Source organism: Eubalaena glacialis, chromosome 15, assembly GCF_028564815.1.
Source record: "Eubalaena glacialis isolate mEubGla1 chromosome 15, mEubGla1.1.hap2.+ XY, whole genome shotgun sequence".
Taxonomy (NCBI): Eukaryota; Metazoa; Chordata; class Mammalia; order Artiodactyla; family Balaenidae; genus Eubalaena; species Eubalaena glacialis.
The window spans coordinates 41,732,703-41,757,220 of record NC_083730.1 but is presented as its reverse complement, the minus strand read 5'-3'; the positions used below and the strand labels follow the sequence as shown (position 1 = coordinate 41,757,220).

Sequence of the window (24,518 nt, the reverse complement as noted above, 5' to 3'; positions counted from 1 at the left end):
ACATGGACCTTCTTTATGCTCTTGAAAAATGTAATCCTTCCTATCTTGAAGCCTTCACACAGGCTAAAAGCCCCTTCTTCCCAGATCTCACCTATCTGGTTAACAACTTCTCATAACTTCTTTGGGAAAAACGTTTCTCAACCTCCAGACTAGGTCAGGCCTCCTGACAATGCTCCCTTTACCTCTCTTTCACAGAACTTGATCTGCTTTGTAATTATACTTGGAATGACTTATACTATGCATTAGACAGTAAGATCAAGAGGTAAGACACTGTGCTCTTTTTTGATTATCACTGAATCTCCAGGACTCAACATCAAGCACAATGCCTGGCCCATTTTAGGGGCTTAAAACGTTTACTGAATAAATGAATGAATGGAAGTTCAGAGGAGGGTTGGAAAGCATTCGCTATTAATCTGGTTAGTATTGATACTTCTCTGCAACATTTAACCACGTTCTGCCCCGCATGCTTATTAACATTTAATTCTTCCTTTCCTCGCTGGATTTTCAGCTTTGTTGTATATACAACTTCAAACGTTCCACTGCCTGCATACGACAGGCTCAGAGGAGCTGCTCTGTGTTGGGGAGATGGCATGGAATGGAAGGGAGTGTTAAATGGCCTGAGCAGGAACAGAGAGAAAGGTGAACTCTACCTTGAAGGTGGCTGTGGCCTGAGATAAGAATAGGTTTCCTGTCCAATCTTTCCTTCTCAGGGGCATTTGAGTTGACCTCCCTTTGTTGGGAGGTGAGGATTCAACAGGGCAACACTTACTTGTTCCCATGAAGAAATCATATGACGTTCAGCAGGTGCCTTTTCTATGATGGTCACCTCTGTCACACCTGGGGATGATTCTGAAAGAGGAAATAGAGAGTCTGTAGAGCTGCAGTTGGTCCATTCTCACATATTTCTACACTAGAGGTTGACTAACTCTTGAAGACTGCTCTAGGAATACCAGATCCCTCTGAGGAGCATTTATTACCCCTGTGATGAAAGCAATTGGTCCCTCAAAGGCACTTGGTCCTATAACCTAAGACCATGTAGTCTTCCTGGTAATAATTATGCCACAATCCTTTCTATGTATCATAAAGTCTCCCTCAAGTTTTCAGAAGGCTCAAATCTTGGGATGCAGCAATAATTCAATATACCAGCTAAGAATTCTGGACTCCACCTATCCTAGTCTTGCTTTATGCATTCACTAGTTGTGTAACCTTACATGAGTGCTCACTTCCCTTTGCATTTAGTAAGACAAGAATTACAATAATACTTTCCTTGATAAGCGAAGCAGAGGAAACAGAAATGAAGGTGCTTTGGAAAAGCAAAAAGTACCATATATACAATTTTTCTTCTGCCTTCTGTTCAGTGTTCTTCCTAATATGTTGGGAAGCATGGTACTGTGGTAGAAAACCACTGTGAGCTTCAAGCCATTTGACCCGGGGTGAGTCCTTGCTATCCCCATGATTGGTTAGGATGGAAGACACTGTCTTGTCCCTTCAAGGGCGGTCCTATTTGGCACTGTTCCACCAAAGCCAAGATAGCGACTAATAAATGTCATTATTCAATTTTACAGCAAGGACACTGAGCCTGAGAGGTAAAGCCACAAAGCCAAGCCTCTGACTCCAAGTATGGGTCTAGTTGAGAAATGAAGATCACGTGCAAAAGTCACTACATGCCCCTTGGCACAGCCCTTTAAAGCAGTCATCCTACGCAAATGCAGAGTCTAGCTTTAATCAGTCTTAGCAACCTACCGCTCCACCTGCAGTGAGACAGAAGAATGTAGAATTCCTTGCCGACAAACCAGCTGGTTACACAGGGATGTCATCTGACTATCCTCACAGGGCAATCTAGTGTCTAGGGTAGCAAGAGGACACACAGCTAATGTAAGTGCCTGACATTAAGTTTTGCTGAGGCATCCATTTCAAATACATCCATCTTGAATAAACAAATTGCCAGCTGTATGACACAGCTACTAACTAAGTAACTAGGTAAGGAACCAGGCCACCCTCACCCATGAAGTTCCCCTTTTAGAAAGCCCTGGGTAACTGACCACTTGAGTGGTCACCCACCTTTTCCCTTCTCATGCCCTAATTCTTGCTCTTATGTTTTAAATTCACCAATAAAGAGTGAACCCACAAAACCCTAGACACCAAGTCCTGGGACCCTAATAAAGACAAAGACCCAGCTCTGCTTGCTCACTCCCAGCTACCTGGCTGTGTGGCCCTGGGCATACCATGTATCCTCCAGGACCTGTGCGTAATAAAAAAATTTTTTTCAAAGTTCCCTGACAGTTGTTGCTGAGGTGTATCTTCAATCATAATAAAAACCACAATGGCTGGTCCAGCCACAACATCAGCTCCAGTCAGGGAAATGTCTGTAGAGCTCATCCAAGTAGTACAGACCGAGGTGAGTGCCTCAGGTATTCCTAGCCAACAGCATCACTATCAATAAGCTGAGACAGACACAAACACACCATTCTTTAGTTTATAACAGACCTACGTAGAGGGGCTACAGGCTCAGACAGAACTGCTGTGATACACTTCAGATGAGAACGTTTCATTTTCAACCTTTGAACACCTCCGGGATAGGACAACTGGTCAACATACTGACTTTAAGAACTTTCATATAACAAGTTGCTTAGGAAGTACCCACTGCAGAGACTCCGCTACCCAATACTTCAGCACTGATAAGGAGGAGGTGCTGGGGATGAGGAAGAGAGGGACGCACAATAAATTCCATTTGTATAATGCTCTATTTCTGGGAACTGGTATAAGTTATCTCATTTACTCTTTCAACAATCGTGTGAAGCAGGCATCGTGACTTTATTTTAAAGATAAGGAAACAGGTTCAGCAATACTAAATAATCTCACAGAACTAAATCTCTGACCACAGCCTCAGATACCAAGCCTAATGCTTTTGCTACCATGTTGCCTTAGTAGCTAATTCCAACATGAGGGGAAGTTTTCCCCTCACCACCAAGCAATTCTCAGACACCAGCTGGGTGTCCTACAATTCAACTCAATCCTGATGCTATCTACCAGGAGAAGGCATCAGATCCCACAGGTTAAGAGCTCAGTCCCACAAAACTGCCCTTACTTCAGATGCTAATTGCAGGTCCAGGGTGTTACCTGTGCTTCTGACAGACTGGCTATAAATCAGGGGTTCCTATGATCCCCTCCTTGGGTTTGATTAGTTTGCTAGAGAAGTCAGGAAACCCCTTTACTCACCAGGTTGCTGGTTTATTATAAAGGATATTACAGATCAACAGGGAGATAAGGTACATAGGGCAAGGTCCTGAACAAAGGGGCTTCTGTCCTCGTTGAGTTTGGGGCCTGGCACAGTGACATGAGTAAGTGTCTGGCTAACCAGTCTGGAAGCTCTCTGCACCCTCTCCTTTTGGTTTTTTATGGAGGCTTCATTACATAGGCATGCTTGATTAAATAACTGGCCCGTTGGCAAATGACTCAACCTCTAGCCCCTCTCCCCTCCCTGGAAATCAGGTGGGGGAGTGAAAGTTCCAGCCCTCTAATCCTGGTTGTTTCCCTTGGGAACCAGCCCCATCTTTAGGTTACCCAAGGACTTTCCAAAAGTCACCTCATTAACATAACAAAAGACACTTTCTTTTCTCCTACCACTTAGGAAATTCGAGGGGTTTTAGGAACTCTGCCTGAAACAGGGATGGAGTCTAAATATATGTTTATTATAAATCATAATACCACAGATAACCAAAAACATCATGAGGATGTTTAGAAAGCAACAGCAATAACAAGTTGTGTTTGGTTTATTAATATGCCACATGAGAAGTAGTATCTGACTAGATATAGCCATCCCTACTCTCCTGCCTTTGTGACCAATGACAAGCATTTGTGAGCTGTCTGGCTAGAATAATCTGTATGGCAGAGTATGAAATGAAATACTGAATGAAGATATGAAGGTCAGGTCTTCAGACACAGCACAGTCTGCTCTAGGTAACTATGACATGCCACAGATGAAAACTCTCTGTGGTAGCCTACTCCAAAGTTGGGTGCTATCACTTCCTTCCTTCACTCCCTGCCCACACCAGCTCCCCAATGAAAGGTGAAGTCTATTTCTCTGCCTCTGTGAAGAGACGTTAACAGGGGTTAGCCTGTGACTGCCTTGACCAATAAAATATGGCGAAGAGACACCATGCAAGTTTTGGACTTCAAGAGGACTGGCAGGTTCCCGTTTCCTCTTTTTGCTCTGGACCATCACATACTAAATCCAAGCTACTCTTCTGGACAGAGAGGCCATGCTGAGGAGCACGGAGGGGCCAGACATGTGAGTGCAGAAGCCATCTTGGACTTCCAGCCTAGCTGAGCCATCAGATAATTCCAGCCCCATCTGCTATCTCATTGCATACACTTGAGAGACTTGAAATGAGAATAGTCCCACCTGGGCCTAGTCAACCCACAGGTCTGGGAGAGACAGTAAACTGCTGTTTCAAACCACTGTTTTGGGGTGGTTTATTACCCAGGAATAAATAAGTGGAACAGACTGCCTAGTAGAAAACAGTCGCTGAGTCAATAATCTCTGAGGTACTCAATGAGGACCTGCTGTCACAAACTATGCACAGTTGATATGGGCCTTGAAGGACGACATGGCCATTCCTGCGGATTGGCTTAATTAACACCTACTCCTGCTCCTTCCAGTGTGCTTTCCTGTATTTTAGAAACTGGCTGGCTAAAGACTACATTTCCCAGATTCCACTGCAGCTAGGCACGCTCTGGAGGCCAAGCTTTCTGCAGGGAAACCCGCTCCCATAAAACCTTGAAGGAGGGAATGAGCAGGTGAGGTAGAGGGGCACATGGGGAGACTGGCTCTTTTCGCAGTCATAGTTGCAAAGGTATTTTGATCTCATGGGGTTGAGAGTTGTCGTGTGGCAGAAGCAGCAGCAACTTCTCAATTCTGCAGCTTCCTAACCACACTAGCTGCAGGTACGCCCCACTTAGCATCCCCTTTTCAGTTTGGTTCTCAGCTTAGAATCTGTTCCGCTTAATCTTCCAATGATTTTATGGGCTAATGCCCCTTAATCAAGCCCTTTCTGCCTTAACTAGCTAGAGTGTACTTCTAGCCTTAAACTAGCTATGTATTCTATGGTCTGCCACTAAGAACCCTGATAGACACAGACAGTTTGCATCTGTAGGTTCACTTTCAGGACAAGTGAATGTGTGCAGGTCAGAGGAAGTGGTCATTTATATGATTTAAAAATTGTGGCCACGGATCCAGACAAAAAAGTGTGAGAGGTTTCGGAATTCAAGATATGACACTGAAGGTCTTTAGAGTCAGAAAAGAAAACTTAAGACTACATACGATTATTCAAAGAGAACAAGTTAACAGTTTATTACACAAATCAAAGAATTGGGTAAGGAGAATACATGAAGCCAGGGCTTGAAGGTGAGGCATCTGGAGGGCTGGGGGTGGAGTAGGGTAGACTGCACATAGCCAACCTGAGGTTAATATCTTTAGAAGGACCAGCTTGTAGGGTTCACTTGTAGCTGGTGCCTGGCAATCTGGCCTTTGCATGTGTTCTACATTGATAAGGCTGTTTTGCCCATCTTTGGCTAAACCAATAAACATCTGCTATCCTTTTGGGAGTCTAAAATTTCCATAGTGTCATGGGCAAAGCTCATTAACAATTCCCAGGAAATAAAAATAGAATCTGGATAATAAGGTAAAGTCTAATCTTTTTTTTTTCCTTTGGCCTTGGTCTAGTTTCACTTCCTTAATAGGGTACTGCATGCAGAGGCCTTGTACCTGGCACTTCAGACCAGAGTTCCTAGTGCAAAATGGCTGCACCTGACGTTTCAGCTTGACTCCACACCAGGTTCAGGTTTTAGGAAGTCCTAAGGGAACAGAATAGTTATCCCCTGGAAGGTTGATTCAAGTTCAGGCTATGCCTTTAGACCACCCAGTGGCTACCACAAAAACCTGTCACACACTAAATCCTGCCACCCTGCTACCCACAGAAACAGGGCCCCTGGAGCATGATCGTATAGAAACCACGGACACAATCTATTCCAGTTGCCCCGACCTAGGAAGTAAGCCTCTCCCAAATGCCAAAGAGGAATGGCTCACAGACGGGAGCAGTTTTATGAGAGAGGAGAAAAGGCTGGTGGGACATGAAGTAACCTCCCATACCCAAGTAATAGAAGTGAGAAGCTACCCACCCCTGTCCCCCCACCGGGACTTCCGCCCAAAAGGTGGAGTTGATAGCCCTCACCTGAGCCCTAGAGCACAGGACAGGGAAAATCTTAAATGTTTACACAGATTCCCGGGTATGTGTATGTCATCCTACCCACATACAGGGCTAGCTGGAAGGAACAAGGTATGCTTACTGCAGGGAATAAACAGGTGAAACGTGGCTTAAGCATACTGAAGCTCGTAGAAGGAGTACAGCTTCCAAAACGGGTGGCAGTGATTCATTGTAGGCCTCACGAAAAGGGAATACAGAGGTAATAAACGGAAACAAAGCGGACGCAACTGCCAAAAGGGTGGCCCTAGAACCTGTAACTTGTCAACTACCCCTCATACCTCAAAGGCCAGATCCATCCAATTATTCCCCAATCTACACAAAGACTGTACAAAATCTACAAAATTAGACAAAGACTGAAAATTGGGCTTCAACAGAGATCTAGGAGGCCATGGGTGGCTAGCTAATGAACATGGTCAATACTTCTTTTCCCAAACTGTAGCTTGTCAAGCCATCAGAGAGGCTCATCAAAAGACTCACTACAGGAGGGAAGCCCTATATAATTGGTTAGTTGAGCTCATGGTAACTCCTGGCATGAAAAGTATAATCAGTCGGATAGATGAGACATGCCCCATCTGCACAATGAACAACCCCCAAAACAAGACCCTCCAGCGGCCCCCAGATAAGGCCCATTCAGACCAGAGGGACACATCCTGGAGAAGACTAGCAGATTGACTTCACCGTCATGCCGAGAGTACTGGGCAATTTCAGGTATCTCTTGGTGCTAGTAGACACAATTTCTGAGTGGATAGAAGCATTCCCTGCTAGAACTGAAATGGCAGCTGAAGTGGCTAAGGCATTACTAAAAGATATAATCGTCAGGTTTGGGCTCCCAAGATCCCTGCAAAGCAATAATGGTACAGCATTGGTGTCTCAAGTGACGAAGGAGGTAATGAGTGCCCTGGGCATAAAATGGACCTTGCACTCAGTCTGGAGACCCCAATCATCAAGGACAGAGATCCAATCAGACCTTGAAACTCAAGGTCCAATCAGCCTTAGCCAAGCTATGTTAGGACCCTCAAGAAAACTGAATTAAGTTGCTTTCGATAGGCCTGCTCTGCATGTGGTTACCCCAAGGGATAATTAAAGTTAAGTGCATTTGAACTCATGTACGGTAGACCCATTCCCCAAGTCCAAGAGAAGGGACACCTTAGCCCCCTTGAAATGAAACAACTCAAGCATGCCCTCCAGGTAGGAGAAATAATGAAAGCTCTCACAGAAGATGGTGACCAGGTGGTGCCCACACCCACTGACCTGGCCCTCCACCCCTTCTGGCCAGGAGCCTGGGTGAACCTAAAGATCTCAAAAAACAGCAGCTGCAAGGTCAGCTCATGGCTAAGTGGAAAAGAATCCACTTGGTGACCCTAACCACCCACTCTGACCTGAAGTTGCAGGGATCACTCCATGGGGATGTTACACTCAAGGGAGGAGACCCCCGAGCCCCAACCTGTAGAGAGACAACCTGGGTCAATGGCCCCCCGACTACTCGTGTGATCCTCTCTAAGACCCTAAGCTTTTCTCCTGTAAAACAACCAAAGGATGACCAGTGAGACGCAGCCCTGGCACTGAGCCTTGACATCAGGGCAGACTTGCCCACAGGCCGAAGACTGAGAAACTTTCATTTTTAGGAAAAATTTGACATGTCACCATTATTCTCGTCATTTGACATGTAACCACTGTTCTCTTAGGCCATGTATCTTAAATTGTCTGAAGTCCTTTGTCTCCAAAATGTTAGACAAATGGTGGTTGCTCAGGGCTACAAACAGGGCCAAGGCCTGGGGACAACCACACAGATCTAAAGGCAGCTGGGGACTTCCACTCCTCCACCTGGGGTGATGACAATGCCTCAAATCAGCAGGAAGTAGTTACAGAAGACAGACCTGCACCCCTCAGCGCCCCTCGAGAATGAGGAGCAGGACAAAAAGCAGGGGGGGTTTGTCACCTGCAAAGCCGGAATTAACAATTCCCGGGAAATAAAAAATAGAATCTGGGTAATAAAGTCTAAGCTTTTTCTTTTTCCTTTGTGCTTCATCTTGTTTCACTTGTTCATAGGGTACTGTGTGCAGAGGCCTCGCACCCAGCACCTCAGACCAGAGCTCCTCGTGCAAAATGGCTGTGCAGACACCTCAATGGACTGTGTGCAGCTCTGTGCACAACACCTCAACTCAAGATGGCCTCAGCGGGCCGTGTGCACAGAGGCTGCGCCTGGCACTGCGATCTGGAGTGCAAACAGCACAGCTGTGCTGCCATGTGAGAACTCCACCCCCTTCCCTCCCCACTGACTAGAACCCTATAAAGCAGCCCCACCCACAGCCCGTGAGGGAGAGCTGGACTCTATAGAGTGTGAGCTGGCACCTTTCCATTCTTTGACCAAAGAATAAAACTTTCCTTTGCTTCTGAACCAAACTTGGTCTCGTTCTATTGGCTCTAAGGATACTGGGCAGAAGGACCCTTGTTGGGGCCTAACTCAAAGGGTTGGTAACAATAGCTGTGGCTGGTTGTTTTGCCTACCTGACCAGGCCCCAATAAAATCTCTGGAATTTGAGTCTTAGGCAGGCTTCCCTGGGCAGAAACACTGCACACATATTGCAGCATTTCACTGCTTAAGGAAGGAGTGTATTCTATGTGACCACTCACAGCAGGGAAAACTGCAGAAGCCTATACACGGCTTCCTCTAGATGCCACCTGATATGTCAAAGGTCAGATTCCCAGGCACCAGCTGACTGATATAATAAACTATAGCTGGGAGTCCTGTCTGCATCCTGTAAGTCCTTCTAGTGAATAACTGAACTTGTGGACAGTTGTGGGACCCCAAAACATGTATCCATCTCTTCATGTTTAATATTTCTGAATTAGTTTGCTTTAGTTGTTTTGGGAAACAGCAAAAAGTTGGGTTCTGTAAGCTAGGTTTAAAATCTTTTTCTATTACTAGGTGACTTAAGTCCATTCATATTTGTGGCTATGAGGGATATGTCTGGTCTCAGCTTTATCTTAATATTTTATAATTACACATATTATATTACACTTATATTTCTTTTTGAGATGGGTACCATTCGTTCTTTTCTTTAAAATATTTGGGGGAATGTATCATTTTCTACTGATGCATGATAAATTACCACAAATTAGCAGCTTTAAACAACACCCAGGTCACAGTTCTGTAGCTCAAAAGTCTGGCACAGCATGACTGGATTCTCTGCTGAGGCTGAAATCCATAAGCCAGGTGCACTGTCTGCTCAGGTGTCAGCTGTTCTGTTTTCATCTGGTGCTCCAGGTCATCTTCCATTCCTGTTACAGGCAGAATTCAACTCCTTGTGGTTGTAGCAATGAAGTTTCCATTCCTTGCTTGCTGTCACCTGGGGCCACTCTCAGCTGTACTCTTTACCATGTGTTCCCATCCACCTTCAAGGCAGCAACAGCATAACAAATCTTTCATGTTTCAAATCTCTTTGACTCCCCCTTCTGTTAACAGCATGTTGTAAAGGGCTCATGTGATTAGATTAGGCTCACCTGGATAATCTCCCTTTTGCCATTTAACGCAACAAATCACAGGTGTTATATCTCATCAGTTTCATAGTCCTGGTGCAGGAAATCTTGGAGGGTTGTTTTTAGGATTCCTTTTTATTTAAAAAAAAAAAAAGCCTTATTGAGATATAACTCACATACCATAAAGTTCACCCTTTTAAAGTATATAATTCAGTGGTTTTTAGTATATTCACAGAGTTATGCATCCTTTCCTGAAAAAGTAACCTTGTACCATTTCCCACTCCCAGCATCCTCTGGCAATCACTAATTTACTTTAAGTCTCTATAGATTTGCCTACTATAGATCATATAAATGAAATCACACAACACATGGGCTTCATAACGCTTCTTTCATTTAGTTTTCAAGGTTCATCCATATTGTAGCATGTATCAGTACTTTACTCCTTACTATTGCCAACATTTTCTATTGTATAGATATACCACATTTTTTAGACCCATTCATCAGCTGATGGACATTTGGACTGTTTCTACTTTATTACAAATAATGCTTCTAAGAACATTTGTGTACATATTTTTGCATGTAAATGTTTTCACTTCTCTTGGGTATATAACCAGTAGTGGAATTGCTGGGTCATATGGTAACTATGTTTAACTTTTTGAGGAAGTGCCAAACTGTTTTCCAAAGTGACAGTACCATTTTACATTCCCACCTGTGGTGTATGTGTGTTCCAGTTTCTCTACTTCCTTGCCAACACTTAGGTCAGTCTTTCTGATTATGGGCATCCTAGTGGGTGTGAAGTGGTATTTCACTGTGGTTTTTAAAAATTTTATTTATTTATTTATTTATTTTATGGCTGTGTTGGGTCTTCGTTTCTGTGTGAGGGCTTTCTCTAGTTGCGGCAAGTGGGGGCCACTCTTCATCACGGTGCGCGGGCCTCTCACTATCACGGCCTTTCTTGTTGTGGAGCACAGGCTCCAGACGCACAGCCTCAGTAGTTGTGGCTCACGGACCTAGTTGCTCCGCGGCATGTGGGATCTTCCCAGACCAGGGCTCGAACCCGTGTCCCCTGCATTGGCAGGCAGATTCTCAACCACTGCGCCACCAGGGAAGCCCTTCACTGTGGTTTTGATTTGAATTTCCCTAATGATCAATGATGACCATCTCTACATGTTCTTATTGGTCTTTGTATATCTTCTTTGGACAAATGTTTATCTATTCAGATCCTTTTAAATTGGGTTATTTGACTTTTTTTTGTTGAGTTGTATGAGTTCTTTATAGATTCCACCCAAAAGTCCCTCATTGTATATGTGATTTGCAAAAAGTCTCTCCTTTTCTGTGGGTGTCTTTTCACTTTCTTGATGGTATCCTTAAAAGCACAAACATCTTTAATTTTGATGAAGTCCAATTTATCTATTTTTTTTTTGGTTTGTTTCTTGTACTTTTGGTGTCAGATCTAAGAATCTATTGCCTAATCCAAAGTCATTAAAAACGAATCCAAGGCCTATGTTTTAGCACTTACATTTATATCTAAGATCCATTTTGAGTTAATTTTTGTATTTGAATTGAGGTAGGAGTCCAACTTCATTCTTTTGCATGTGGCTATCCAGTTGTCACAAAACAATTTGTTGAAAAGATTGTTTTTCCCCCACTGAGTTGTACAGACATCCTTGTTGAAAATCAGTGGACCATAAATGTGTTAGTTTAGTATTGGAGTCTCAATCCTATTCCATTGATCTATATTTCTATCTTTATGCCAGTGCCACAGTGAAGACTATTGTAGCTTTGGAGTAAATTTTTTTATCATAGTAAAATATACATAAAATTTGTCATATTAACTATTTTGAAGTGTACAGTTAAGTACACTCACATTGTTGTGCAACTATTACTATTCATCTGCAGAACATTTTCATTATCCCAAGTGTAGTAAATTTTCAAATAGTGAAGTTTAAGTCCTCTAACTTTTGTTCCTCTTTTCCAAGATTGTTTTGGCTATTCTGGGTGTCCTTCATTTCCATATTAATTTTAGGACTGGGTTATTTGTCAATTTCTGCAAAAGAGGCAGCTGACATTTTCAAAGGGATTGTAGATTTAGATCAATTTGGGGAGCATGGGATTCTAACAGTGTTAAGACTTCCAAACCATAAACATGAGATGTCTTCCAATTTATTTAGGTGTTCTTTAATTTCTTTACATAATGTGTTGTAGTTTTCAGTGTACAAGTCATGCACTTCTGTTAATGTGCTCGTTTACTCCTTACTTCTGTTAATTTAACTTTTTACTAAGTATTTTACTGTTTTGACCCAATTGTAAATTGAATTGTTTCTGTAATTTTATTTTTGGATTGTTCATTGCTAATGTGTAGGGTTTTTTCCCTTTTTTTGGTGGATTTCTTAGGACTTTTTTAATATACAAGAGCATGTTATCTGCAAATAGCTCTTTACTTCTTTCTTTCCAAATTGTATGTCTTTATTTCATTTTCTTGTCTAATCATTCTGACTAGACTCTCCAGTAAAATGCTGAATAGAAGTTGTAAGAGGGGAGTTCTTATTGTGCAAAAAAGAGTGAACACAGCATGCCTGAGACTGCAATATTTAGAAAGGCCTGCTTGTAAGGTTGGTTCTTGGCTGGCATCTGGGAACTTGGATTTCAGGAGGGTTCCCACCATTGCCTGGTAAGAATGGCTCACTTTATTTTAACAAAAAAAAGAATGGCTCATTGTACCTACCTGTTGTTACAATATGGTTTATACTGAACACAAGCTTTCCGCCGGGAGTCTCAAATTTGGTACATACTAGGTAGAGGATGTCTGAATGATGGATTTCCAATAAAAGGTCTGGACTTCTGGGCTCAAATAAGCTTCCCTAGTAGACAACATTCCAGATGTGTTGTCACACATTGCTGGAACAACTGTGTCCCATGTGATTTCACTGAGAGAGGATTCTTGAAAACTTACATCTGGTTTCCTTGATTTCCCCACATGCACCTTTCCCTTTGCTTCTGCTGTAATAAATCACAACATGACTATCTCCGAAGTCCTGTGATCCTCCTAGTGAACTGTCAAACCTGGTGTGGTGCTGGGGATCCCATGAATATTTGTCTTGTTCCTGATTTTAATGGGAAATCATACAGTTTTTCACCATTGAGTATAATGTTAGCCGAGGATTTTTCATAGATGCCCTTTATCAGGTTGAGGAAGTTTGATTTCTGTTTTTATGTTTTCACTCTATCCCACAGTTTGGGTGTGTTCTATCATCAGAGAACACACTTTGTATGATATCAATCCTTTAAAATTTATTTCAGCTTGTCAAACATATGGTTTATTCTTGAGGTTACTCCATGTGTACTTGAGAAGAATTTTTATTCTACTCTTTTTGGGTAAAGTGTTCTATGGATGTCTGTTAGTTATAGTTGATTCACAGTATTGCTTAAGTTTACTATTTCCTTGTTGACTTTCTGCTTAGGTGTTTTATCCATTGTTATAAGTAGGGCGTTTAAGTCTCAAACTATTATTGTTGAATTGTCTACTTCTCCTTTCAAGCCTGTCAGTTTTTGCTTCATGTATTTTGGGTCTTTGTAGGTGCACATAGATTATAATTGTTTTGCCTTTCTGAGCATTGACACCTATTATCATTATGAACTGTCCTCCTTTGTTTCTAATAATGAACTTTGTTTTAAAGATTATTTTGCCTGATATTAGTATAGCCACTCAAGCTCTACTTTGGGTTCTATTTGCATGGTATATTTTTCCCCCATCTTTCCACTTTTAACCTATTTGTGTCTTTAAATACAAAATGTGTCTCTTGTAGACTGGGTATATTTGAATCATGTTTTTGTTTTTCTAAAATCTTATGTCAATTTCTGCCTTCTCATGGGAGTGTCTAGTTTATTTACATTAAATGTAACTACTAATAAGGTAGGATTTATTTCTGCCATTATGCTATTTCCTTCTGAGTCCTCACCAGCAGTATTCTCCATATTGTTATAGTCCAGATTTCTATTACAGTCTTTTCATGGTGATTTAGACTTTATCAAGTTCCTGAAAGTTCCTCCAGCCTCCACCCACTTCCCAGTTCCAAAGACACTTCCATATAGGTATATGTTACAGCAGCACCCACTTCCAGGTAATAAAATATGTACTAGTTTTCTATGCTGCATAACAAATTACCACACTTAGCAGTGGTAGGACTGAGGATCCTGTTCTCTTGATGACCATGAGCTAGGAGGTTGCTCTCAGCTCCCAGAAGCCACTCGCAGTTCCTTGCTATTGGCCCTCTCCTAGGATCTCTCACAACATGGCAGCTTAGTTTTTCAAAGCCAGGAGGAAATCTGTCTGACTTCTATACCCTCTTTTAGAATGCTCACCTGATTAGGTCAGGCCTACCTAGGATAATATCGCTTTTAAGTCAAAGTCAACTGATTAGCTACTTCAATTACATACACCAAAAAATCTTTGCCTTTGTCATATAATGTAACCTAAGCCATAGAATGACATTCATCATCTTCACAGGTCCTGCCCATTTTCAAGAGTAAAGTATTATACACAGGTAGGTGGCATTGGAGGTCATCTAAGAAATCTGCCCACCCGTTACATTGTACTTATACCCTTTCAAATGCCCTTCTGTCATAATAGATAACAACTGGTACATCATTCTTCTACTCTCCTCCCACCTTTGTTTTAGTCTTATATGTATGTATTTACGTATGTTCATGTGTATGTGTCTGTATGAAAATGATGCTCAGCATCAGTCTTTTTGCTGAAGATTTCCCAAGCTATATTTGATTTGATGAAATCTATCCTCCACCAGATTCCTCAGGAAGGGTTCATGGGTGTAGAATTCCCTAAGTTCTTTTATTTTAAAGACAGTTTGGCTAGATATTATATCCTTGGTTCACACTTTCTTTCATTGAATTTTCTATACTTGTTCATGTATTTTAATTTTGTTTGGAGTTTAGACTTACCATTTTCTTCTGCTTCACAGTTGTTTTTTGGTAAGAGTTTTCCTCAGTTGTCTGTTTGACATTTTATTTCCTGATTTCAGCATTAGTTCTCTATGGGTTTTACTTTTCTCTCCTTCATTTTGCATTATTGTGTTGTTTAAAAAGATTTCTAGGTTAGTGACGCTAGTTTCTAGTTTCTGTTGATTGTTCCAACTAGCCTCTTCATGGGTCTGTCTGCTTGTCACAGAGCCTTCTAGCAGTGAGGAAGTGCAGCAGGAACAATTAGGGTCTGGCCCTGTGATTTGGTGCTTTTTCTCTTTTTATTCAGCCATTCTGCGCAGTTGGTATTCTCTGTCTTTAAGCAATGCTGAGAGTTTGGTTTTGGATAAAAACGCAATTGTGGAGTTATTTCATATCTTTTAGGGAGGTTGTTTACCATACACCCACCACTGACTTCAGCTGCCTTGTTTTAAAAAAATCCCCTTAATATATTATCTTTTCAAACAAAAAACAAATGTGAAAAAATGATATACAGGCATACTCATTTTACTGCGCTTTGCTTTATTGTTTTTCTCAGGTACTGCATTTTTTACAAATTGAAGGTTTGTGGCAACCCTGCATTGTCAGATGATATTTAGCATTTTTTAGCAATAAAGTTTTTTAAATTAAGGTATGTACATTTTTTTTAGACACAATGCTATTGCACACTTAATAGACTACAGTATAGTGTAATCATAACTTTTATATGCACTGGGAAACCAAAAATTTGTGTGGCTCACTTTATTAGGATATTCACTTTATTGCAGTGGTCTGGAACCAAACCCCCAATATTTCTGAGGTATGTCTGCAAATGATTTTCGACTTGTGATTATTAACTTGAAATTATTAGGTTTTGATTAAGTTTATAAATAGACTGTTTACAGGAGGCTAGATTTCCTATAAGTTTAATTAACAGAGTCGGTTAATTCCTTACGTAGTTTTTGACTTGTAGCTATTACCAGTTTGCCAAACATCTGAAATGCATAATAGATAGAATATATTAAATGCATAAATGAAATTTAAAATGTTTACAGTCACTTAATTATTTAGGTCTTTAAATTGAACTGACAGCTTAAGGGAAATTTAGTTGGCTTGACTTGAGTAGATTAAACACTTATCAAAAGAAAATAACTTCTTATTTAGAGAAAACTTCCTAGACTTATAAAGATACGAATGAAGCATGCCTGTGGGATAGCAAGACCTGCCTAAGTCCAGGAATACAAGAAGGAACAGGGCAGAAGTTTCGATAAGAATGAGGAGATAGAATATGGGTGGTCTTGATGATTAGCTCTCTCCTTGCCCTACTCTATAATTTCATTTCTAAAACCTATCACTTCTCCCAAACACATCATGATGTTTCATGCCTCATTTACTGTCTTAGGCACTGGGGAATAGAGGGAAGAGCAATACGAAGTTCCTATTCTCATGGACTTCTACTACAGAAAAAAGACAAAAAAACCAACCAAATAAGTATATAATTTCAAGTAAAATATATAATTTCAAGTAGTGACAAAGCCGTGAAGATAAAAAAAAAAGTGGGATAAGGGAACAGAGTAATAGGGAAGGGTGTTATTAAGACTATATTCAGGAAAGGCTTCTCTGAGCTCGTGATATTTAATCAGAGATCTGAATGAAGTCAGAGAGAGACAATGACAGGAAGAGAATTCTAGATGCAAGGTCTAGTAAATCGCAAAAGCCTTTAAGTGGGAATAAGCTTAGTGTGCTCATGGTACAAGGAGGCTACTGCGGCAAAGCCAGAGTGAAAATAAAGTCAGAAAGACAGATGAGGGCAAATTATAGCAGACTTGTGGGCCATGGTACAGAATTTGGATTTTATTACGAATGCGATGGGAAGGCACTGAAGTATACTGTTCGGCCTGCTTAGATTGCCTTTCTCCTTAGTTATCTGGTTAACTCCCATTGGTCTTTCAAAATTTAGCGTCATCTCCTGTGGAACGTATTTCTTAACTCTCCAGATAAGGTCAATCACCTCCTCCTGTGTGCTACTTCTGAGCGATAATAGATTACTGAACTGTGTTTGTGTTTTATTTCATTTTATTTTATTGTTGCCCAGCATGTAACATAGCGGTGGGTACTAAGTAAAGGTTAGTGCTTAGTAAAGGAAAACCACCCATTCATTCAATGGTGCCAGCCTTGATTCCTCTGGACCACTTCAGGTGCCATACACGGGGAGGCGCATGGGAGTTGGTACCCTGGGAGGTTGGCTGCAACATTTCCCCAGCTCTCTCTGCTACCAGAGGCCAAGAAGGCCTCTAGGGACAGCCAACCTCCCAACTGTCAGGTGCCTGCTGTCTCCCCTTTGCACATCTATGCCCGACCTTCTTGGGCCCTGTAGTGGGACTTCGGGTGGGGGGACCTTCGAGCTTCACATCTCTGTATCCACACTCCCCGCAAACCCTTCCCCGGCCTAGTCAAGCACCCCGCTCCCCACTTTCCTCTTTAACAACGGAAGTTACTGCCGCGATGCCCACTGGCCTACAGGGTCCGGCTCTTGCCTTCCCTCCGTGCTTCCACTGCACACCCCTCGTCCCGCAGTGGCCCCCACGGCCCCCCGTCCCACTCACCTAGGATGCGGGTGACCCCCAAGGTCAGCTTCTCCAGGTGCGGCTTGTTGCTGCCCAGCAGCGGGGGCGGTGTCTCCTCCATGGCTCGCGCCCCAGCTCCGCGCGCGGTCGGAGGAGCGGCTGGGACAGGGCGGGGGAGCAGGGCGGCTGGGAGGGCCGGACTCCGCCCGGGAGGCGCGGCCGTCAAGTTCACGGCATGCCGGGAGTTGTAGTGCTCGGAGCCTGAGAGCACGGCGGGGCGGAGATGGGGGGCCCGGGCTGCTCTGGGAGTAGCAGTTCCGCGTAGCGCTCGTTCCCGCGGCCCCGGCGGGGGCTCCACGCCACGCCGCCGGGACACAGCGACTCCACCGCCCGGACCCTCCCGCCCCGCCGGGGCCGGCTGCGCAAGCGGGGGCGGGCCTCTGCGCAGTGCGGCCAATCGGGACCGGGCCTGGAGGCCGGGGTTGGACGGCCCCGGCGGGACGCCGCGAGTGGCGGTTGTTTCAAGATGGCGGAGGTGGCGGGTCACTCCCGCCCCGGCGCGGCGGCGTTCTGGAGCCGCGACTGTATCCTTTGCCCGCCTGGCAGGGGGCGCCGGCGCTTTTCCCGGTGCGGCGAGCGGTCGCGAGGGACGCGGAGTGCAGAGGAGAAGCTCGCCGCGGACCCCGGTGGCGGGGCCGTCCCGTCCGGCCGCCGTCCGGGTGCTGGGCTATGCTCTTCCGTGGGTATTAGGTGTCAGAGAGCCTGCACTGTCTCCAGGCTGGAGTTCAGGCGTGGGGACTCGGCACAGATGTTTCCCAGCCCTCCTTGGCGGTGAGCTCTGGAAAGATGGCCTAGAGTCTTGGCCTCTCCTGGGGCTGGAAGCGTCCCTCTGCCCGAGATGACCTCCGGCTGGCCTAGTCTGTGCGGAGTGAGCTTGTGGAGGAGGGCATGGTGTTGGATGGTCCAAGAGCTTTTTTTCTTGGTTTAGGAGTGTCCTTGGTCTGCGTTGTTAAGAGTAAGTCAGGACCTTGTCGGACTTAGAAGGCCTGTCAGTGGTGATTTATTTTCATACTGAGATCTTCGGAGAAATGTGGACTTGGTTTCACGCGCACATGATCTGGTGATGATGATTATGGAATAAGATGCGATGCAGATTTTAGGGCCTGGAAGTAGTGTTGATCTGCGTGTAGATTGCGGGTCCCACTAGGAGGACTGAAGTTCTTGGGTTGTTTTATGGTAGAGAAGCTGTGGCGCTTTTATCCTTGGGGTAGTATTCCCAGATTAGTATCTATGATGAGATGTGTGACAAAACTGGTTCTTTCCCTGTGTTAGGTAGACTGTTCTAGGCTGATCTTTGGTTCTGATAATTGGCTTCATGTTAGAGGAGTGTTACCTGAAAGGAAGGCATTCAGTGTATTGGGTGCCCGCAGAGGCAAGTCTTTTTGTCTGTTTACTAGGATTGGTGATGGCATTGTTGGAGGCATTGCTCTTAACTTTGGCAGAATCATTCTTTGCACATTCTACTTAGCTCTCAGTAAAACTTAGAGAGTTGCATTATCAGTTACCCTTGTTGAATTACTAGGATTAAAGTGTCATGCCGTGGAGAGTGAGATATTTTTGCATTTCTTGCTGCTCCGTGTTTAGTGTTATGCACTTTCTAAACATAATTACCACTTGTGTGTGATAGGTTGGTGAGAATCAAGTGAAATCGTGTCCATACACGGTGGATAAAAGCACACTGATGCACTGTGCAAATCAAATATTTTTTTCTTTACCTATAAGGAGAATATGTACACTGGGAACAAGTGGGCTGAATTAGGAAGTCAGGAAATTGGGATGAGTCATACTTTCTCGTGAAACATTACCTCTGCATTGCTAGAATTTTGTGATAGAGATATTTGAAGATTATTAGCTTATAATGTGCTTCTTTAGTGTAATCATTTTCATAACCATCCATGTGGCTTTGGTTATTATTCCTTAACTTTCTGTATAACCAATGCTATTGTGCTGATACAGAATATATAAGAATATTGTTCTGATATAGAATGTGTGTGGGGCGTGGGGAGGGGAGACAGTCTGTTGCAGTGGGTCTGATTAAGTTAATAGGTATGTAAACTGAATCTATGCTCTTGGTCTTAGCAACCCTGTACTCTCAGTTATTCGTGTAGTCATATTACTCCTTATTTCATACAGAAGTCACATAGCCTTCCTTTTCTCTTACACTCTCCCTTACTCTAAAAATTTATGTAAAATACTAATCTTCCCATTCAAAGTGGGGAGTTGAAATTATATGGGGAAAATGGTGGTGATTACATTCTGTAGAAATTCAGATGCTTGAAAGGAATTGCAAGGTTACCAGTATCACCCTTCCTATTCCACATAATGACCAATTAATATCCAGCCTCAGATATTTTCATTTTAATCTCTATAGGACATAAAAGCAATGTCAACTATAAATTTGTTACTGAATCTTTGCTAAAAAGCATAACAATAATTATGAATCATTTGATTTAGTCACATGTCTTTTGATCTTGATCTCTTTTCTTGTCACAATGATGACTTCCCAGACCACCGCAAAGCATTTATAGTTAGAACTTTCAATAGAAAAAGACCAAAAAGTATGCACCTATAATCTGGTATTCTTTTCACACTATTGAAAGATTTTCAGTGTTTCACCTAAACAATTAGAGAAATATGATTGAGCGATTTCCTAGTCCTGGATGTTTCCGTCATGTGAGGACAGATCATCTGTGACTGAATATCACCTTTTTCATACTGTTGTTCTTATGAGTTCTGTATCTCCTGCACAGTATGATTCAGCAGTGCTGTTTTGCACAAGGTATGTCTTTTTACCCAATGTGTAAACAATGAGTATGCCATGTTGTCATTTATGGCTTAAATCTGCAAGTGGAATATGCCCCTTCGGCCATAAACTGCTTTCCTCCTTCATTATAGCTCCTGGTAATATCAAAAGAAGTTAGTGTTTCTGCAGTATCTAAATTTGCTGAAGTGCACTCAAGTGTATTATCATTAACAGTATTATGAACTTGATATTAACAAATATGAACTGTAAAGGACCTGGTCAAAACATTGCAGTAGCTATAATCTCTGCCATTGAGTTTTTAATTAAAAATAGAGACTTTACGTTGATGTTAAAATAATATACTAGTCAGGAAAATCATTGTGGTTAGTAATAATAATACACACGTTGCTGGTAAGTGATTGAAACTCATAAGGTTAGGGTAGAGTGGGAAGTACTACGTTTATTTTCTTCAGATCCTGGTGATGTAGGGTAGGTATACTTATTTCTCTCTACCACTTCTGCCTTGGGTTTCTCATTACTACTTTAATTCCGGAAACGTGGGCATTAAAGACTCTTTATAATTTGCTGTACTTGTCTTATTGAGGCACTTCCAAATGAACCAAGTAGAACTAACGTGGCACATAGAACCCAATAAGAGGTCCAGTATACATTTGGTATATATTGTGTCTCTTTGACTTTCCCATAAAATATATATTTGTTGGGAATCTTTGTATTTGAAGAAGGTAAATATTTGGGTTCTTAAGATAATGAGCTGAAGATAGATTACATATGATTAGAAAAGATAGGATGGAGGCAATTTCAAATATTTCTGTCTTATTTATAAAAACTTTTGTTAAGGTCTGTTTACTTAGCGTTTTTATACTTGAAAAGAAATTTGGCATGGATGTAGCTAGTGGGTTTTGTGTGCATATTTTGAATAGGACAAAAAGAGGAGGATAACACTGAGTTGTTGGACAGTGCCTCATAGGATTAAATAAATATCAGTTTCATTCGTTCATAGATGGTTTACCATGAACCAGGCATTCTTTGACCTTAGGAGATACAACATTGAACAAAACGATGTAAATCTTCACCCTCTTGGTGCTTACATTTTAGTGAAATGAGACGAGTTCATGAATAAGTAAAATAATATATGTCCAGTGATTACAGGTGCTATGGAGAAAAATAAAGCAGGAAAAGTGTAGCTGTCATGGGGGTCTTTTGTGTCTTTTTTTATGCCAGTACTGTACTGTTTTGATAACTATAGCTTTGTAATATTTTGAAACCAGGAAATGTGATTCCTCCAGCTTTATTCTTCTTTCTCAAAATTGCTTTGTCTAATTGGGGTCTTTTGTGGTTCCATACAAATTTTAGGATTGTTTGTTCTATTTCTGTGAAAAATGGCATTGGAATTTTGATAGAGATTGCATTGAATCTGTAGATTGCTTTATGGACATTTTAACAATATTCTTTCAATTCATGAGCATGGAATATCTATTTATTTGTGTTTTCTTCATTTTCTTTTATCAATGTCTTATAGTTTTCAGTGGATAGGTCTTTCACCTCCTTGGTTAAATTTATTCCTAGATATTTTACTCTTTTTTTGATGCATTTGCAAATTGGATTATTTTCCTAATTTGTCTTTCTGATAGTTTTATTCTTGTATAGAAATGCAACAGATTTTTATATATTGATTTTGTATCCTACAACTTTTGTTTATAAACAAACTGAATTTATTTATTCGTTCTAACAGTTTTTTGGTGGAGTCTTTAGGGTTTTCTATATGTAGTATCATGTCATCTGCAAATAGAAGCTTGTGGAAGGCTTCTACAGTTTGTTTTTTTTAAAGAAATAGGAAGCAAAGTTATTAGCTTAGAGTAAGGATGGGGGAGGTGGCATCAGGTTTTAGAAGAGAGGAGAAAGTGTAAAATACTTGATGAGCTTCCAAATCAAGGTGCAGCTGAGTGGGGTCCTCAGTGGCTGCTCTCTTCCAGCTGTTGAGCAGGCTCCTTTGTGAATGATCCAGAGAAGTGTAGTATGTTTTCCAGGACTCTGTTATGTCAGTCTTTCCATAGGTCATCCTTGGAGATGGAGAATATTCTGCAAATTCATCACTACTTTATACTCTAATTTGAAGACACTGCCATATGGAACATGTCCTGGGTCATCTTGAATTTTTTCCCCTGGGTACTTTTTCCCATGTGTATATTTCCAACAGCAAATGATTAAACATTTATTGAGCACCTGCAGTGTGTGCAGTCCCAAGGGATGTAAAAAATGAATCTGCTGTTAAAGAGCGTGCACAATTTCACTTTGTAAGGATTTTTTTTGGATTGTATGTCAGTGAATTTAGAAATTCTCTCTCTGCTCCAGTGTTAGTGGCAGTCAATTTCCTTGGACTTGTGGGGTCTGATTTTTTGCTTGTTTACTTGTCTTATGTGCCTCCTAAAATTTTCTAAGCTCCATCCCTGATGTCTAAGGGAATTTAAAGTCTTTAGAGGCCCTATCAGCCAAAAGCTTGAAGCGGTGATAGTGCTGCAGAGAGCTGTTAGAAACCACCTGGCAGCTCAGACAGTAAGCACCATCTTTGTGTTCCATAGGGATTCTAGGCATTTCCAATCAGCATTCCTTGAAAAGATTCCATTACTAGAATTGATTCTGAACTGAAATATATTGACTTTTTAACATGTTATTAATCCACTGTTTTATTCCAGCCTTTTCCCAGGAGGAAATAGTTAATAATTGGTTTGTCTACAAATTTTGGAAAAGAAAGTGTTTTATAAAGTAACAGAAAACTTTAGTATTTTCTAGATCATTTGGAAAAAATTGTTTAGACACTTACTTCCTGGAAGTGTAATAGAAGGTTATCAAATGGTGGACATACCTGGATTTAGATATAGTTCTGAATAAAATTTTATTTCTGGAAAGTAAACTTTCTTATTATATTGGTTCCCTTTCTATAGCAGTGTTCTAGCCTTTCTGAATTTCTCCTTTTGAAATTCAAAATAGTTCTTTTTGTCTTAAATTTCTTCAACTTGTTAAATAGTAGGGCTTCTTGAGACATTTCATGAATATACTGCAGAAGAATAAAAAATGTTTTTTATGTTTGCATGATTGACTTGCCCTCAAACAGTGTTTGTTCTTCAAAGCTGAAGCTCACTTTGAAATTACAAATTCTTTTTTTATATATATCTTTATTGGAGTATAATTGCTTTACAATATTGTGTTAGTTTCTGTTGTACAACAAAGTGAATCAGCTATAAGTATACATATATCCCCATATCCCCTCCCTCTTGAGCCTCCTTCCCATCCTCCCTATCCCACCCCTCTAGGTCGTCACAAAGCATCAGAGCTGATCTCCCTGTGCTGTGCAGCAGCTTCCCACTAGCTATCCATTTTACATTTGGTACTGTATGTATGTCAATGCTAAAGCTTACTTTAAAATTAAAAGCTAAAGCTCAGTTTGAAATTACGAATTCATGCCTAAAATAACTTGTCATTCATCGATGATGAGCAAAATGGAGTATTTAACTCCTTGTTTACGAAAGGAAAGAAAATGAAACTAATTTGTAGTGTATCTCACTTGGGAATAAGCATGGATAAAACTTTTATGGAACAAGGCCTTCCAAGATTTTTACAAAGCAGATAGTTGTGAATATATAAAGATGAACTTTAAAAGATTATTAATTTTGCTACATTTATTTTAATTATGGTGCTTTCTAGTTTTGTTTTTAAAAGCTAGTTATAAACTCCCAGGTCAAAAGAAATTACAAATTATAACAGAAGTACAGAACAGCAATGTTTGGATGTTGGATAATCTTTTCTAGTATTTTCCTTTATATCTTCCTACATAGTTTCTGATGAAGAACAATCAGTAGTGTATGTTCCAGGTATGATTTTCTGCATTAATTTGGTAAACTTCCATTGCTTCTTAAGAGTTAGGAGAAAATAAAAACATTAGGATAACTTTTTAGGTATAAGTAGATGCAAAACAGTTCATCAGAACCTAATTTTTTTTTTTTTTTTTTTAATGTTTGGTATGACCCCACTAAGGTTTGAAATACTGCCTTATTTTAAGGGCTGGCTGGGCAAGTCATCTTTTGATGAATTTATAGAATACTTCATTCATGTGTTAAAGAGCAAGAGATTCTTTTCTTGTCATATTACAAATAATAGTTTAAATTTTATATTTCAAAAAAATGTGAAAACTTCTTTATGTAGTGTTTATGTAATAGACTTTAAAGCTTACTTACTGATTGTTAAGAGATGAGTAGTAAAACTGAACCACTGGAGGCACCCTAATTATGTGAAAAATCAGATTTTTAATTTCCAATAAGTTAAGGTATGTATGGTATGTTGTAGTTTATTGGTTTTAGTGAGACTTACGGATGTTCACATCCCCATTTAAAAATACTTCAGTTGAATCTTTGCATGCAAAACATCGTC

At 41.3% G+C, this 24,518-nt stretch overlaps 2 protein-coding genes across 8 annotated transcripts in view; one reads left to right on the top strand and one right to left on the bottom strand.

The window, feature by feature from the left end:
• TPGS2 (tubulin polyglutamylase complex subunit 2) overlaps positions 1 to 17,659 on the bottom strand; it is a 60,604-nt gene extending 42,945 nt beyond the window's left edge. For 2 of the 4 annotated variants that reach the window (XM_061170442.1, XM_061170444.1), the window contains exons 1-2: positions 17,309 to 17,466; positions 770 to 849 (exon numbers count right to left, since the gene is read on the bottom strand). In XM_061170442.1, coding sequence (XP_061026425.1) covers positions 770 to 849; positions 17,309 to 17,390 — 162 coding nt within the window. In that variant the 5' untranslated portion in view covers positions 17,391 to 17,466. Of the gene's footprint in view, positions 1 to 769; positions 850 to 9,770; positions 9,878 to 17,308 lie in introns of all 4 variants that reach the window. The other 2 variants (XM_061170445.1, XM_061170446.1) reach the window with 2 other exon arrangements.
• Positions 17,571 to 24,518, top strand: part of KIAA1328 (KIAA1328 ortholog) — a 352,094-nt gene continuing 345,146 nt past the window's right edge. Inside the window, exons 1-2 of one of the 4 annotated variants that reach the window (XM_061170441.1) lie at positions 17,571 to 17,853; positions 23,927 to 23,962. In XM_061170441.1, coding sequence (XP_061026424.1) covers positions 17,796 to 17,853; positions 23,927 to 23,962 — 94 coding nt within the window. In that variant the 5' untranslated portion in view covers positions 17,571 to 17,795. Of the gene's footprint in view, positions 17,854 to 18,050; positions 18,101 to 23,926; positions 23,963 to 24,518 lie in introns of those variants that run through there. The other 3 variants (XM_061170439.1, XM_061170437.1, XM_061170438.1) reach the window with 3 other exon arrangements.